At 36.0% G+C, this 18,238-nt stretch overlaps 1 protein-coding gene across 1 annotated transcript in view; it reads right to left on the minus strand.

Moving 5' to 3' along the window:
• The window catches only part of QSER1 (glutamine and serine rich 1), a 78,089-nt gene that overhangs the window by 24,109 nt on the left and 35,742 nt on the right, over positions 1-18,238 (minus strand). Inside the window, exon 4 of the mRNA XM_060159453.1 lies at positions 13,489-17,187. Coding sequence (XP_060015436.1) covers positions 13,489-17,187 — 3,699 coding nt within the window. The remainder of the gene's footprint in view (positions 1-13,488; positions 17,188-18,238) is intronic.

Genomic DNA, 18,238 nt, shown 5'->3' on the forward strand with positions numbered 1-18,238 from the left:
TGAATGTTGACAGCAGCATTATTCCTAATGGCCAAAAAATGGAAAACACCCAAATGTCCATCAGCTGATGAATGGATACACAAAATGTGGTATATCCACATTATTAGGGAATAAAAAGGAATGAAGTACTGATATATTCTACAACATGAATAAACACTGAAAACATTACATTAAATGAAAGAAGCTAGTCACAAAAGGTCAAATATTATATGATTTCTTTTACATGAAATGTCCAAAAAAGGGCAAATCTATAGCGAAGATAGATTAGTGGTTGCCTATCATTGGGTGTGGAGACTGACTAATAATGGGTTTCTTTTTGGATAATGAAAATATTCTAAAATTAGATTGTGGTCACGGTTATACAACTCTACAAACCCACTGAATTGTACACTTTAAATGGGTGGATGTTATGATATGTGAATTATAATTTAACAAAGCTGTTAAAAAAGGACTTTGAAGCCTAGAGCTGATAGAGAAGCTCCAGGCTGAGAAACAAATATAAAGAACATGTAGCACTGCAGCAGTAATTTTGAGTAGTGCTGATGAACTAAAATAATGACATATACAATAATAAGTAAATAAAACAGGAAGGGCAGTGATCCCCTTGCTTATGCTGAGCTGTAGGCAGCAGGGGTGGCTTGATCACAGGCCAAAATGTAAAAACTGTTCCCTGAAGAAAGTGAACTCTACCTGCCTACAGGAGGGGTTGAGAGGGAATCGAAGCAGAGCCCAACACAAATCCAGACCTATGAAACACAAAAGAAAATGGAAAAGCAGATAGGCAAGGGAAATGAATGAACTACAGTGCTTGGCAACTACAGTACATCTCTCCCTTATTCTAGCTAATTAGGGGGCAGGAGGGGCTGGGGGGGGTGGTCTAATAGCTGTCACCAGCCAGCCTACCTGATCTGTATCCCAAATTAAAACTATCCTCATACATTTATATGACTCCTCCCAAAGGGAGAGGCCTGTTGAGGAAATACAAATGAATAATCTAATTATCAAGTCACTGTGCTGTATATCTTGAACTTATACAGTTTGTACATCAATCATATCTCAATAACAATGGGAAAATAATCTAATCATTCAAGATTAGATTACAGAATTTTATCCTAATGTAATATATTTTTATGCTACTATAACTATACATCATACTTTCTGCCTCAAAAATGTATATAAATGGAAATCAATTTTTTATGTCTTGTGACCAGAAGGCTCTATATAGTAAACACTTCTAACATTATAATACTTATAACACATTATAATACCGTAGATCTAAATTAATATTTTTTCAAATTTAATGTAAAACAAATGTAAATGTAAAAAGAATGCTTCTTTTGAGTGGATGTGGCATTTAAAACTTACTCGTTTATGGACTCATGGGCGAATATTACTTATTGAGATAGGTTTTACAACCAATTTTATTTCTGTCCTTCATTTTTATTGATAAAGGAACTGGGAAACATTGTTCTTCTAAATAATGGATGAATGAAGAAATAAAAGGGATTTTATTATAGCAATGTCACTGAATTTTGAAAATACACTCTAAGTTACATGGCAAAACAAATCACATAGCTATCTATGAACAAAAACAGAGATACGGCCACCAGCAGACCCTCAGAAAAAGAAACTGCAAGGGACATGCTTTAGTCATAAGCTTGTCATCCCAAGGAGATGTGAGGTGCAAGAAAGAATGGAGGGCAATATGGTAAATATATAAATAAACCTAAGCAAACACTGACTATTTAATACACTATTTCTTGTTGAGTATTAATAGGATAGAATTAAAATACGTGGGGGAATTCCCTGGTGGTCCAGTGGTTAGGACTCTGCACCTCTACTGCCGGGAGACAGGGTTTGATTCCTGGTTGGGGAACTAAGATTCCACAAGCCACGTGGCGTGGCCAGAAAGAAAAAAACGCAAATATTAAAATACATGGTAACATTAAAGTTAGGAGGGGATAAAATGGAGTTTTAGTGCTCAGAGTCTTTATGTTATTCGGGAGGAGAGTAAGATACTAATGGATTTTGAGAAAGTGAAAATGCATATTGTAATCCCTATTATCTCCAGGTAAAGAACAGAAATATTTCATCAAAATCATCGGGCGGGGGGGGGTGAGAGGGTAGGTAAAGATAAGAATGAAATAAGACTGACCATGTATTGATGATTACTGAAACTGAGTGATTCATAGATCGGTTTAATTATACCAAGCTTTATAACTTTATGTTTGAAATTTCCATAATAAAAAGTTAAGGAAATATTTTATAAAAAGAATAGCTTCCAAATTAGCAGAAGGAAAAACTTATCAATACTGTATGATGCTCTTTATGAGAAGTTTTAAAATGGGCCAAACAAAAGTACAGGGATACACACACAGGTGGTAAAATTTATAAAAGAAAAGCAAGGAGGTGATTACCATCCAACTCAGACAGTGGTTAGTTCTACAGATTATGAGCTGGATTTACTTTAACACTCAATTTATTTTTGAACTTTCTTGCTTTCTAACGAGTAGCATTTAACACCATAAATTTTCTTCTTTGCCCCACACATTCCTGGCACATCCCCTTGGTTCCAAAATATGATGCTCCACTGTCCTAAGTGAGTTGTCATTTCAGCTTTGGTTTCCTTTTAAAGCCATGAGTTATTTAGAAGTTAGCAGAAGTTATTTAGAAGTTTTAGAAAGAAAAACTTACTTTTATTTATCTTTTTTCCTTTCTGCTATTTTTTTATGAAATTACTACATTGTGGTCAGGGAATATGTCTTAACTAATATCTGCATTTTCAAATTTATGGGAATTTTCTGTGTGTTTTTCTTATGTGTATCATATTTCCATATGTGAGTTATATCTCACAAGAAAAAAATGTTCTGAAAGAAGAGATATGGAAAATATACTAAAAATGCTAACAATAAGATTAGTATGGCAATATTAAAAACCAAAATGGGAAATTAAATGTGAAAAAGAGATTTTATTATGATAAAAGGAAATTTAACTGTAGTAAAATTTCAAACACCCAATTACACGGATTCAAAACAACTACACAGTATTAGAAAAACAATAAAACATAGTTGGATACTTTAACACACCCTTTTCAGTAATCAACAGATGAAGCAATCTAAAAACAAATAAGGATAGGGAGGATTTTAAAAAACCTTTTTATTAAAGATTTAAAACATACATAAGACTATACAAACCCTCAGATACCATAACCCAACTGTAACAACCACAAACATTTTGATAAATTTATCTTTCTGTCACCTCTTTTATATTTGCTGGGATAGTTTAAGGCAAATTCCAGACCTATCATTTACTTGCAACATGTACATATACATTTTGTTAAATAACCTAATATCATTTATTACATTACACAAAAAATAAAAAGATATAAAGGACTTGAACAATATTACAAATAAAATCTATTAGCACTTGGTACTCATGGGATATTTATAAAAATTGACCATTTACCAAGCTAGTAACAAAATTTCCACAAATTTCAAAATGTAGACATTACTTAAGCCATATTCCTTTGACCACTATACAACAGGGCCATAAGTTAGTATTAAAGGAATACCAAAAACAACCAAAAAACCAAAAATCTACTGGGAAACAGGCAAGACCCCACTATTCTTAATAACTCTTGGGTTAAAAGGAAATCAAATGAAACGACAAACCATTTAGAAAGGACAGTGAGAGCATTAAAAATTGAAACCAGAGGAATACAGCCAGAGTGTAGTGAAAAAAAAAAAGGAAACATACAACTTTAATGCCATTCATTAGACAGCAAACAAATAACAAACTAGCCAGAAAGAGAATATTCAACCCAGGGAAGATAGGGAAAAAGAACTGATAAAAGCAGAAATTAAGAAAAAGTGAGTAAAAAATGATAAGAAGAAAAAAAAAAAGAAAAGTACATTGGTTCTTTGAAAGGAACCATTAAATAGGCAAATCTTCCATAGATTGATAAGGAAAAAGATTCAAATAATCAGCTGGAACAAGAAAGAACATACCTACAGAAACAGAGGAGACTACAAACTTATGAGGTAATAGTATATACAACTTTATAACAACAAATTTTAAAATCTAAATGAAAGAGATGATTTTCTAGAAAATATGCCATTCTTAAATTGGCCCAGATAGATCAAACTATCAGGAAAAAACTAGAGAGTTCTAGATATATTCTTAGAAATCCCAATTATATATAATAAGCTTTTTAAAATTTAAACAAATATAAAAACTTTCCTAATTCAATTTGTAAGGTCAGCATATTCCTGAATACAAAAATGAAGATTAAGACAAAAAATACGATACATTCACTTCATTTATGAATCTAGGTCTAAAAATCCCAAATAAAATACCAGCAACTTAAATCTTACAGTGGACTAAAGCAATTCATCATGACCAAGCAGAGTTCATGGTAGAAATTTTTAAAAAGAGGTTTAGCATTAAGAAATCAAGTAATAGATGAATGTGGGGGTAAAAGAAAGCAGATTTACCAGAACCAGATCAAAAAGGCATCTGACAAAATTCAATGCTCACTAACACACCATTGTAAAGCAATTATACCCCAATAAAGATGTTAAAAAAAAAAATTCAATGCTCATTGTTAATTTTAAAATAATCTTAAGAACTTCAAAACATAAGGATATCTTCTTAAAGAGTATGGTATACTAGAAACTGACAAATATATTTCATAGTCAAACACTACATATTTTACTAAATATCAAGAAGGAGGCCAGGATGCTTGCTATCATTGCAACTATTAAACAACAGAGGCCTGAGCCAGTAAGATAAGTTACCAAAAAAAAAAAAAAAAAAAAGAAACATAAATTACCATTATTTTTAGAAGATATAATCATCTACTTAAGAGGGCAAGAGAATCAGGTGGAAAAACTGTTAAAATAGAAGTGCAACAAAAATGCCAAACACATGATGGAGACACAGAAATCAATCATTGCCATATATTATCAGTAACCAATGAGAGAACACTATGGGGAAAATAATATTTAAAATACTAGTAAAACTAGTATTTTTTAGATACTATAATATAGAATATCTATGTGGAAAAAAATGATAAGATATTAAAAGACATAAAATAAGATCTGAATAAGTAGAAAAACACTACATTCCATAAGTGGATGAGAAGACAATATTGTAAAGATTAACAATTCTCCCTTAAAATTAATTTATGAATTCAATGTAATCACAATCAAAATCTCAAAACACTGAAGGGGCTCCTACCGGCCCATTACAGGACAGTTTGAGCATCAGAAATAACGACTGTAACCTGTAAGACAAATTTTTAAAAATTCATGAAAGGCTTCTGGTGCCAACCAAGATGAAGTTAAGTCCACTAGACCTACTTATTACAAATAAAAACTCTGGACAAAACATAAAATGCAACTACCTGAAGACTCTGCAAAGTTAGTAACTGCAGGCAGACTGGGGAGGGAAGCCCAAACTGAAATAATCTTTATATAGAGGTGTTTCCTCACTTTCCTTCCTCTCTTATCACCTAGCATTGACTAGAGGGTGGCCCTTATGCAGAACTACACAGGACACAGACAACAAAAACTCCAAGAAAATCTGTCTTTCTGGATAGAGGAGTGGGGAAAGGAGCCCAATGCGAAGTAAGAATGTGGGGGGCCACTGTCATTTCTTTTTTCTTCTCTTTCTCTCTCCCAGCCCTGCCCCAAGGGCAACCCAAGTCACAGAGCTGCAACGCAAAGGCAGTAAACCTGACATCTTAAACCCGAACAGAAGACCTGTCTTTTTGGTGTACCAGAGGCACCTGGATGGGGCATGGGCTCCTATGGCATGAAGAGAATAGAAAATGCTGTATGTCAATTATATCTCAATAAAGTTGGGGAAAAACATGTAGGAGGATTCCCTGTCCTTTTTTCTCTTCTCTCAGTGTGCTGCCCCAAGGGCAGTCCTAGTTGTACAGAATTGTGTTAAAGCATAAGCAGCTAAAAAAAATCCAAGGAAAATTCCAGATTTCTAGCCAAATGCCTGGGAAAGGGAACCCTGAGAGCTGGGCATGTAGGGAAATTCCCAGGGAAGAGAGAATTGGAGAGTGGTATCCTCTAGTTCTGTGCATGAACCTACACAAATCTTAGTTTCATGCCTAAACTGCACATATGCAGAATATACCCAAACTAGTAGAGCAAAGTCTTTGAGATCTAAACTATAACAGTCTACCATCCACCCAAGTTCCAGACTAACTGCTCCGACAGATCCAAAGCACCAGAGCAAAGGCTTTGAAAACTGAACTAACTTCAGACCATCACTCAAAGATGAGACAGAACTTATGGTCTGACTGCCTGCTAAAACAAAACAAATCAACATTCTGCAGAGGATTTTAATAGAACCCAGAGTCTTACAGTATTGTACTCAAAATGTCCAGGATATAATCCAAGACTGCTCAATATATTAAGAACCAGAAAAATGTGACCAAACTTCAAAGGGAAAAGATAATTGGCAGATGCCACTCTAAGGTGACTCAGATGTTAAAATTATCAAAGACTTGAAGGCAGCTATCATAACCATGGCTCCCTGGGGTAAGGTGAACATACTTTTGAAATGAATGGAAATATGTTAAGTTCTCAGCAGAGACATTGGAACTAGAAAAAAGAACCAAAAATAAATTTTAGAATTGAAAAAAATATCTGAAATAAAAAATTCACTGGATAGGCTCAGTAGCAGAATTGAGAAGGCAAAAAAGTCAATGAACTTGAAGACAGACCAATAGAAATTATACAATCTGAAGAACAGAGGGGGAAAAAAGATTGAAAAAGAAATAAACAGAACCTCAGGAACCTGAGTAACAATATAAAAATATTTTACATTTATGTCATTGGAGTCCCATAGGAGAGAGATTGGTGCAGAAAAAAATAACGTCCCCAAACTTCTCTAATTTGGAAAAAGAGATACATTTTATAGATTCAAAAGCTCAATGAACTCCAAACAGGATAAACCTTATCCAGACAAATAATTACAATCCTGAAAATCAAAGAAAAAGTCTTAAAAATGGAAAACTTCTTTGTGTTGAAAGGAAATGATACCAGAGGGAAACCTGGAACATCAGGAATAAAGGAAGTGCAACAGCAATTATAAATATCTGGGTAAATACAATAGACTATTCTGCTCCTGTTAAGTTATTTAGAATATATATGACTGTTGAAAGCAAAAATTACTTCTCTATCAGGGTTTTCAATATATGTAGAGGTAACATATAGGAGAAATATATATAACATAAGGGCAAGGGTAAAGAGATCTCTATGGTTTTTAGGTTTTTACATTTTAAGTAGCAAAAATATTAACTAAGTGGATTGTAATCACTATGTCAACCACTAAAAACATAATACAAAAGGATACAGCCAAAAAAAAAGAGAGATAAATTTTAAAATAAAATAGTAAAAAAGTTCAAATAATTTTTTTTTTAAAGACAGGAAAGAGGAGACAGGAACAAAAAAGGGGGGAAACAGAAAACGATAAAATGGAAGATTGAACTATATCAATAATTACATTAAATGTAAATGGTCTAAACATTCTAGCTGAAAGAGAGATTATGAGATTAGAGTTTTTTAAAAAAAGACAAAACTGAACTATATACTGTCTACAAAATACCCACATTAAATATAACGTCACAGATAGGTTAAAGGTAAAGGATGGAAAAAGATATACATGCAATTCATCAAAAGAAACCTGGAGTGGCTACATTGATAACAGACAAAGTAGACTTCAGAATAAAGATTATTACCAAGGAAAAAGAAGGATATTATATACTGATAAAAGGGTCAATTCGCTAAGACTTAACAATCCTAACTGTGTACATATCTAAAAACAGAGGTCAAAATACACAAAGCAATAACAGATAGAAATGAAAAGCAAAACAGACAAATCTACAAGCATACTTGGAAGCTTTGGAAATCCTCTCGCAGTAATTGACAGAAAAAGTAAACAGATAACCAGCAAGGAGAAGAATCTGAACAGCACTAACAACCAACTTGATCTAATTGACATTTATACAACAATCCACACAACAGCAGAATACACATTCTTTTAAAGTGCACTGGAACATTTATCAAGATCAACCATATTCTGGGCTATAAAGCTAACCTTAAAATTTTTAAAGAATTGAAATTACACAAAGTAGAAATCAATAAAGGACAGATGTCTGGAAAATTCCCAAATATCTGAATATCTTAAAATATGATTCTAAATAACTCATAGATCAAAAAGAAAGCACCAAGTGGAATTTTTAAAACTTTTAGAACAAAAGAAAATAAAAACAAATAATAAAAATAAAATCTGTGGGATATAGCTAAAGCAGGGCTTAGAGAGAAGTTTGTAACATTAAATGCTTAAAGCAGAAAAGAATAGAGGTCTGAAATCAGCAATTTAGGCTTCTACCATATGAAACTAGAAAAAAAAATACTAGCACATAATAAACCAAAATCAAACAGAAAAAGGAATTAATGAAAATAGCAGAAATCAGTGAAACTGTCAACAAAGGAGAAAAATCGATGAAACTAAAAGCTGGTCTTTTGAAGAGATCAATAAAATTAATAAACTTCTATCCAGACTAACGAAGATGAAGAGAGAAGATACAAATGACCAACATCAAGACTGTAAGAGTGGGACCCATGTGCTACAACTACTGAGCCTGCGTGCCACAACTACCGAAGCCCGCATACCTAGAGCCCATGCTCCGCAACACAAGCCACTGCAATGAGAAGCCCACACACTGCAGTGAAGAGTAGCCCCCAACTCGCTGCAACTAGAGAAAGCCCACGTGCACCAACAAAGACCCAGTGCAGCCAAAAATAAATAAATAATTTTTTTTAAAAAAAGGCCATATTTTATTTTAAAAAAAAAGACTGTAAGAGTGGGAATCACTACAAGACCTACAGAAATTAAAAAGATAATGAGGAAATGCTACTAACAACTCTATATTCATAAATTTGACAACTTAATGAAATGGACCAATTCCTTCAAAGATACAAAACACAGTCAAGAAGAAACAGACTAGTTGAATAGTTCTGTCAGAGAAATTTAATTCATAGAAAACTCCAGGTCCAGATGGTTTCACTAGCAAATTCAACCAAACATTTGGGGAAGAAACAATACTACCCAATCGCTTGCAGAAAACAGAGAAGAAGGGAATACTCCCCAACTCACTTATGAGGTCAGCAATAACCAGATACCAAAACCAGACAAAGGCATTACAAAAAGAATACTACAGACTAATATTCATTGTGAACACAGATACAAAAAAATTAGAAAACTGAATCCATCAATGTATAAATGAGATAATATATCAGTCAGTGGAGTTTATCCTGAGAATGCAAGGCCACAGATATATTTAACAATCAATCAATGTAATTCACCATACTGACAGACTACAGAAGAAAACTACATGATCATTTAAATAGATGAAGAAAAAGCATTTGACAAAATTCAACCTCCATTCATTATAAAAACTGTTGGCAAACTATAAAATATAAGGAACTTCTTTAATGCAATTAAAAAAGGCATCTACAAAAACCTACAGTGAACATCATAGTTAATGGTGAAAGACTGATTTCTTTCTCCCAAAGATCAAGAACATGTTCAGGATGTCCACACTCAGCACTCTTATTAAACATTGTATAGGAAGTCCTGTATATTAAGACAGGAATGAAAAAGGCATTAGACTGGAAAAGAAGAAATAAAACTATCCTTATTTGCAGATGACATCATTTTCTACATAGAAAATCCTACGGAATCTAATTTTTAAAAACCATTTTTTTTTTGGCCGTGCCACATGGCTTACGGGATCCTAGTTTCCCAACCAGGGATCAAACCTGTGCCCCCTGCAGTGGAATTGTGGAGTCCCAACCACTAGACCGCCAGGGAATTCCCATTTAAAAAGTCTTAAAATAAATCAGTTGTGCGGATTTAAGATCAACGTATAAAAAATAACTATTTTTATAATCTACTAATGCATAATTGGAATCTGAAAATTTTAGAAAGTGTCACCTACAATAAATAGCACCCCAAAAAACTTAGGAATAAATCTAACAAAGCAGGATCTATATGCCAAAAACTACACAAGACTAGTGAGAGAAATCAAATGTGTGCATGAATTAAGGCTCAATATATTGTTAAGTTTAGTGTTCCTCAAATTGCCACAGATTCAAGGAAATCAAAATCCCAGAAGGATTTTTTTGTAGATACCAACAGCTGACTTGAACATTTAAATGGAAATGGAAAGGAACTAGAATAGGCAAAACAATTTTGAAAAAGAAGACTCACACTGCCTTATTTCATTCAAGATTTACTGTAAAGCTATAGGAATTAAGACAGTGTGGTACTGGTGAAAGCATAAACACATAGATCAATGTGATAGAATTGAGAGTCCAGAAATAGATTCACACAAATATGAATTCATACAATTAATTTTTGACAAAGGTGCAAAAAGCACTCAATGGAGAAAGGACTGTCTTTTCAACAAATGTGTTGGAAAAGCTGGACTTTTATGTGCAAAAAAATTAACTTCAACCCATACCACATATCTTATACCAAAAAAAAAAAGAAAAAAATCAAAAGGGACCCTAGACTTAAATGTAAAATGCAAAATTCTAAAATTCCTAGAAGAAAACAGGAGAAAATTTTTGTGACTATGGGCTAGGCGAAGATTTCTTAGGATACAAAAAGCGCAAATCATAAAAGGAAAATTGGATAAACTAGACCTTGCTGCAATTTAAAACTTCTGCCCTTCAGAAATATTTAAGGGCTGTGGGAATTTAGAGGATATGAGCACTAATTCTGCCAGGAGTAACTTCCATAAAGTGACTTTGAAGATGGTCTTCAAAGATAACTAAGTGTCTGCTGGGCTAAAAAATCAAGAGAAAGGCCTAGGTAGAAAAAAACCTGCCCAAAAGAGCACAATTGTGACAGGGGCTCACAGGTCCAAGGAACAATGAGAAATTCAGTTGTCACGGAAGAGGCGAAGTGGAAAGGGTGGAGCAAGAGTGAAACATGGAAAGGGAGAATTTTTACACATTATAATTTTTTCCCATGGAGCAACAAGAAGCATTTCAAAGCAGAGAAGTAACAATTGGTTTTCCTTTTTTATAAAGTGTGATGACAATGCGGAGGACGGACTGGTGTAGAGACTGATGGGAAGGATTCTAATGAGAAGTCTGTTGCAATAGTCCAAGCAAGAGATGATGAGTTCTCACAGATGAGGAGGCAATGGGGATGGTAAAGGGAGAACTTCAAAGACCTATTAGTAAGGATCAGGTTGATGGTGGTGATTTTTAACTAAAAATGAGATAGTAACTGTTGTCTGGAAGAAACTAGTTCTAGATTCATGTTTTATAACAGAGATTATAAAATGTTTGCTCTAGGAACATAGGAGGGAATATAACAGTAATTGCAAAGAACTCTGAATTGGGGGAATAGAGTGTAAAACCTTACTAGGATTAGCCACATCTCTAATGTTTTGACTCTAACAATGATTTTCCATTATGCTAATTTCCTTGTATAACAAAATGAGAATTCTTTACAAATGTTTTAGCAGAAATTTATGCTGATAGAGTATTTGGGATACCAGCTGTTTCATATTACTCTAGTAGTTAAAAAGGTAGTCTCAAATCTGGAGAGAAGCTGAAAAGTACATCACAAAACAAGGTTTTACTCATAAAGCACCACTCTATTCATACAAAAGAGGTAGGCAGGGGCTTCCCTGGTGGTGCAGTGGTTAAGAATCCTCCTGCCAATGCAGGGAACACGGGTTCAAGTCCTGGTCTGGGAAGATCCCACATGCCATGGAGCGACTAAGCCCGTGCGCCAGAACTACTAAACCTGCGCTCTAGAGCCCGCGAGCCACAGCTACTGAGGCCACGTGCCACAACTACTGAAGCCTGCACAGGTGTGCTCCGCAACAAAGACAAGCCACTGCAATGAGAAGCCCGTGCAGCGCAACGAAGGGTAGCCCCCTCTCACCGCAACTAGAGAAAAGCCCGCGCGCAGCAATGAAGACCCAATGTAGCCAAAAAATTAATTATTAAAAAAAAAAAAAAGGAGGTAGGCAGGAATACAGATTCTAGAACCAGATAAACCTGAGTCTGGATTTCAGCTCTTCCGTTTACTGACTGTATGGACCTGGAAAATTCATTTAGTCTGTTATATCATCTGTATATTGGAGATAACAAAGCACATCTTATAGCATTGCTAATAGTTCCTGGCACAGAGGTGGTAGTTATTTTATTGTTATAAGTATGTTTTTCCTTAGCATGATTTTTTTTAAAAGCTTTTTTTTTTCAAATTTATTTATTTTATTTGTATTTATTTTTGGCTGTTGGGTCTTTGTTGCTGTGCGCGGGCTTTCTCTAGTTGTGGCGACTGGGGGCTACTCTGCATTGCAGTGTGCAGGCTTTTCATTGTGGTGGCTTCTCTTGTTGTGAAGCACGGGCTCTAGGTGCACGGGCTTCAGCAGTTGTTGCTCGCAGGCTCAGTAGTTGTGGCTCGTGTACTCTAGAGCGCAGGCTCAGTAGTTGTAGCACACGGGCCCAGTTACTCTGCGGCACGTGGGGTCCTCCCGGACCAGGGCTCGAACTCGTGTCTCCTGCATTGGCAGGCGGATTCCTAACCACTGCACCACAGGGAAGCTCAGCATGCTCTTTAAAATAGTAACTTTTACACTACTTGTCAATCATTTACATAAGGCAGTGCTTCTCAAAACAGTTCCTTGAAATGTTCCCTTAACTACAGAATAAAGTGAAACACACACCCAAGGATTTGGGCATATACTTTGGAACCAGCACAATTTTTTTTTTTTTTTTGCGGTACGCGGGCCTCTCACTGTTGTGGCCGCTCCCGTTGCGGAGCACAGGCTCCGGACGCGTAGGCTCAGCGGCCATGGCTCACGGGCCCAGCCGCTCCGCGGCATGTGGGATCTTCCCGGACCGGGGCACGAACCCATGTCCCCTGCATCGGCAGGCGGACTCTCAACCACTGCGCCACCAGGGAAGCCCCAGCACAAAATTTTTAAAGTTTTAACTTAATTATATTAATCTGCATGCTGCACACAAAATAACCATATTTAATAGTAAAATGTTAATCTTTAGGTAAAATTAGCATACCAAGAAAATATGCCAGTTTATATAACAACATGGCCCTCAATACAATGCCTCATATCCATGAGCCACTTCAAGATGTCTCAGGTTAGAAAAGTCTGGATAGTGCACTATGTAAATTATGTTGCATGTGGTAAAAAGCTGAGAAAAACCAGAACTACTCAGCCTACAACCCAGAACTTTCCTATAGGCAAGGAACATTTAAAAAAATAAGTCTCCTTATTTAATAAGGAGATACCTACCTATGCATTTTGTCCTGAAAAATGCAGACCTGCTTCAAGCTAAGAAAGCATAAAACTTGGTATAGAGCCAGAAAAATTAAAGTGGAAAGCCATAATTATGAATCTAAATTTTAAAACTTTACCTGTTTTCTTCTTTTTATCAGAAGTGGCATCCGAAGTATTTAAGGTAGTAGAGGTGCTTTTATAAATATCGCGACTGCATACTCCAGGATCATCTTCATCAGAAGAAAGTGAAGATAAATGTTCCGAGTTTTTAAGTTCGTTATCAGCTTTTTCTGACGGACTATTACCCCCAGTTTCAGACACTAAAGGTGTGGGTGTTGCACATGCAGTTTTTGGAAGTGGTGGGGGACAAAATGTACGAACAGTCTGGGTTCCTGGTCGTCTAGTCCTGTTAGGCATTCGTACAGCAAGAGTGGAAAACTGCTGCTTGGGCCCAGATTTCAGAAAATCTAAGAAAGAGGCAATGAATCCGGTTTTGACTTCTGGCTGTTTTTCCTCTACTTCTTTGATCTTCTGTCTCATTTTTTCTTGATGCTGATAACCATCATGGCAGCTTTCCGAGGAAGGGGGAGTATACGGCAAATATATATCTGTTCCCCTTGGATTCTGGCGTTTGCCTTGGGCAGGTCTTTTCAGCTGTTTTTGATTACTGTTGTCTTCCTCTTTAGTTTGCCCTTTTCCTTTAGTTTTCTTCTTCTGAAGGTTAAAATGCATTAAATCTTGGTTTTCCTCTTCAGTCTTGACGCTGATTGGCTCCCCAGGTTGGGCCATGGCCAACAGTGCAAGTGTACTCCTAGTCGGGTTCATTGACACACCACTGTCATCACCCCCTAAAGTGAATTCACTCTCCGATGTAGCACTCTCTCCACTTATACTTCTACTACTAGAAACAAACTCTTGATTTCTGTTATTATTTAATGTACTATCAACAGGTACTTCGCTATCTTCTTCAGGTTCATGATTGGTAGCAGACTGTTTCTTGAATGGGCCAGAACTTTGCTCCTGGACTTCATGACCCGGCCCAACCACTGGTGAAGTTACTTTAGAAGCTTTATTTTGACCAGGTGTTTCAATGTGCTGTTGATCAAGAGTCATCTTTGACTGAAGAGTAGGTACTGGTGAAAGGTTTACAGTAACTTGATTTCCATTTAAGGAAATATCATTTATATTCGGTGGCTTTCCTACTGTAGCTGCTATGGAGTTAAAATCTGACGTCACATGCCCGACATCTAATGATTGCTGAAAATGAGATTTAGAATCACCATCTTCAACAGCAGGAATGGTTTCATTTGAAGTTGACTTGGAAAAATCAGAAGGTGTGACCCCACAAGCTGCTGCTGTAGCTGCTAAGATATCATCTACATTTGATAAAATATTTCTTTCATCACTGAGGAGCATTGCCTCTGGGAAACATATTGATCCAAGAGAAACAAAATGATTCTTGGAATCATGTTGATTTGTTTCACTAAAATGGCCCTTTGTTGTTAGATGTTGTTGTAATGGTTTTGAAGACTCAGAGAGGTCCATTTTCATAATTTCAGAATTTTGAGGATGGAGTTGCTGCTGAGAATGATCGCCATTGCTCTGAATAATATGACCATCCATTTGAAGGAAAGGATGTACTATTTGTTGAGGACTTTGAACACGCTGTACTTGTAGAGATGCCTTTACTTGTCCTAAACCGGCCTGTAGTATTGACTGCTGAAGAATTTGTAAATCACAGGCAGAATCTAAAAGGACCTGTGTATTAGGAAGAGATGCCTGATGGCCATGCCCTAAAGCATTATTTGGAATTTGAATCTGAGATGAGGCATTAATTATTTGATCATGCTGCTCCTGGACCTTGGCTTCATGTACCTTCTGTATAAGAGAATGCTGCTGGTTTAGGTCTTTAGTATTCAACCTTATTTGTGGAGTTTGCATTAAATTAGTTGTCTTCTTTATATCAAGGGTTGCTGCATTATTGACTTGGCCAACTTGTTGGTTAAGCTGTGCCACTGAACCAACTATGTTTTCTTCTTTTTTTGACTCCTGTAGAACAATCCCAACAACTTGATCTTCAAGATGGGAATTACTTCTGATTATGCTCTGGGAATATCTGTCATCTGTCTTTGACACCTTATAAACTGACTCTGGAACATTAATTTCCCCATCAGATAGCCTTTGGGTTGATGACTCAAGAGATACTTGCGGCTGTAATACCTGTAACTCTTGCATTGGAAAATCATCCTCTTGCTTTGAAGATGTATACACATTTGAGTCAAGTTTTCTTTCAGCGTAAGACTTTGGATCAGGGGAAGGTATATTATTCTGTAATGTCTGACAATGAGTAGAGGACGCAAAAGATGATGACTGGACAACAGGCAAAAACTTTTGGGACTGGGGAGATGATGACCCTTGAGTCTGAGCATTTTGGGAAGAATGCATAGAAATATAATTCTGAGTTGGGCTAGAATCTGGCATATTCTGAGCCCGAGAGGCAGAAGAATAAGAAAGAGAAGGGGCTGTTAATGTTAGGGACTGCCCTGAAGCATAGCTTTCTGAAGGACTAACAACTGACAAAACTTGTGACTGAGATGAATAACTAACCTGTGTCTGACTAACTGGTGATAAACCCTGAGAGTGACCAGATGAGTAACTCTGAGACTGGCTAACTGAAGATAGATCTCTTGTTTGAGCAGGGTAATTCTCATTTGTAACTGAAGATAATACCTCTTGCTGATCAGAAGAATAATTAAGTGTTGGATTTTCAGAAGTTATAGTCTGAGATGACCCAGAAAAAGTCAATGTTTTATATAAAGATGGCAACTTCTCAACTTTGCTGGACCTATAAACATGTGAATGCACAATAGATGGCACATTATGTGGCTGTACTAAACCATAATTTTGAGACTGACTAACTGATAAAAGGCTTGGTAGCTGCGCTGTAGAATAAATTTGTGCTTGGCCTGATATTACAGAACTCTGGTTATGTAAAGGTTTGGAATAGCTTAGTGTTTGCACAGGAGGAATTATACTTTGAGGTTTGGGGGACTTGGCTGATGTTAGTGGTTGTTTTGTAGAACAGCTTTTTACTTTTGTAGTAGAAGGAGGATACCCTGATGATGGAATTGCAGATGAATAGGACTGAGCAAGTTCCACTGAGACCTGGGATGTCTTCTGTTGCAATCCTCCATTGCTCACCTGAGTAGAATCTCCAATTGGGTTACAGGATAAAGATGACTGCCTGCTTGTTTCCTGAAAATTAACCACACTTGCATTTGATAGATAACTGTGTAAGGAATGCTGTGAACCAGTCAGTTGTGCCTGAATAGACTGAGTACCTGAAGGCCGCTGATGGTGTTTAATAACACTACATTCTCGAAGAAGAGCTCTTTCAATGGAAGCAGTAGAACTAGTAAAGAGAGTTGAACCGTAGGCTTGAGGAGTTTGCTGGGCTCCTCCAAGTGCTGAAGGCAACAAACTAAATTGAGGTTGTAAAAGATGGGGTGCAGACTCTTGAGCTGAGCGGTATGTTGAAGACTGAGGTGGTATGCTGTTACTTATCGCAGAACTGCCCAGGCGCTCAAATGCCAAAGCGGTTGGAACAGTTCCCTGGGAAGTCTTGATTTGCAGCAAAGGATCATGAGGATTTAAAATTCCATTGGATGTAGTGTTAAAAGTTGAATCCTGAAGCACCAAAGGTGAGGTGGTGGCAAAGTTTCTATTGCTGAAGGTGGTGGGATGCTGATAAGCAGGGAGGGCAGAGGGTGGAAGTGCTCCAGTGGTCGGCAAAGGTCCAGTAACAAACAGCTCAGTTGCTGCTGAGGAATGCATACCTATGAAAAGAAAACAAATATGCTCATGCAGTTACAGCACAAACACTTGTATCTGCTTTCATAATACAGACTTAATAAAACTTACATAACCTTCAATCCATCAAAATCTCTTTAAAACTGAAAAGCCTGACAAATTAGTTCTGCACATGAATTTTCAAAAATACATTTCAAAACAGCTAGCTTTCATAAGGCAGGAACAAAATTACAAAGGTATCAGCAATTCATATGTATGATTGTTACAAATATGAGATTATACATATATATAGTCAGATAAGGTCATTTGATAATTAAGAAAACAGTGAAAATGTACATAATCTCTAATGATTAATTTCCCTTGAAATCCCAATGCAAAATACCAATGGACAAACTAAAATGTTCATAACATTAAAATTGAAACTGAACTGCCTACATTTAACATAATAAATCTGAAAATAATAGTGAGATTAATAGTGCAGCTTCTTTTATCAAAATAAATGCATTTTTAAAATTCCTTGCATTTCAAGTTTTGACTTCCTATGAACAACTTCTCATAACAATAGATGCATGCTTATCAAAAGAAGCTGATCAGAAATTAATAAAGCACTGTCAAGAAGAGAGTATTAACATTTCAGGACAGCATTCTTGCCACATACGGCAAAAGTAAAAACATGTTAAACCCATGCAATCCAAAAGTTCCATTTCTAGAAATTTACCCTATGGAAATAAGTGGACACAAAGATTCAAACAAGATATTCATTATAGTTATTGTGAATAACAGGTAGAAACAACCTAAATATCCATCAAGAGGAGACTGGTAAAATAATTATGGCATATCCTAATAATACTGATGCTATAAACATTGCTTAGGTGGATATACAAAAAAAGTTTTGATGTACAAAGATATTAAAGAAGAGTAAATACCAAACTGTTAACTCTTCTCTAAAAAGGGGGACTGTAATTAGGAACTATCACTTTCCATTTTATACACCTTTTTATTGTTTACAGTAAAAAAATTTTATCTTATATTGGAGCACCATTGATTAACAATGTTCTGTTAGTTTCAGGTGTACAA

The sequence above is a fragment of the Lagenorhynchus albirostris genome, chromosome 9, assembly GCF_949774975.1.
Source record: "Lagenorhynchus albirostris chromosome 9, mLagAlb1.1, whole genome shotgun sequence".
In the NCBI taxonomy this organism is placed as follows: domain Eukaryota; kingdom Metazoa; phylum Chordata; class Mammalia; order Artiodactyla; family Delphinidae; genus Lagenorhynchus; species Lagenorhynchus albirostris.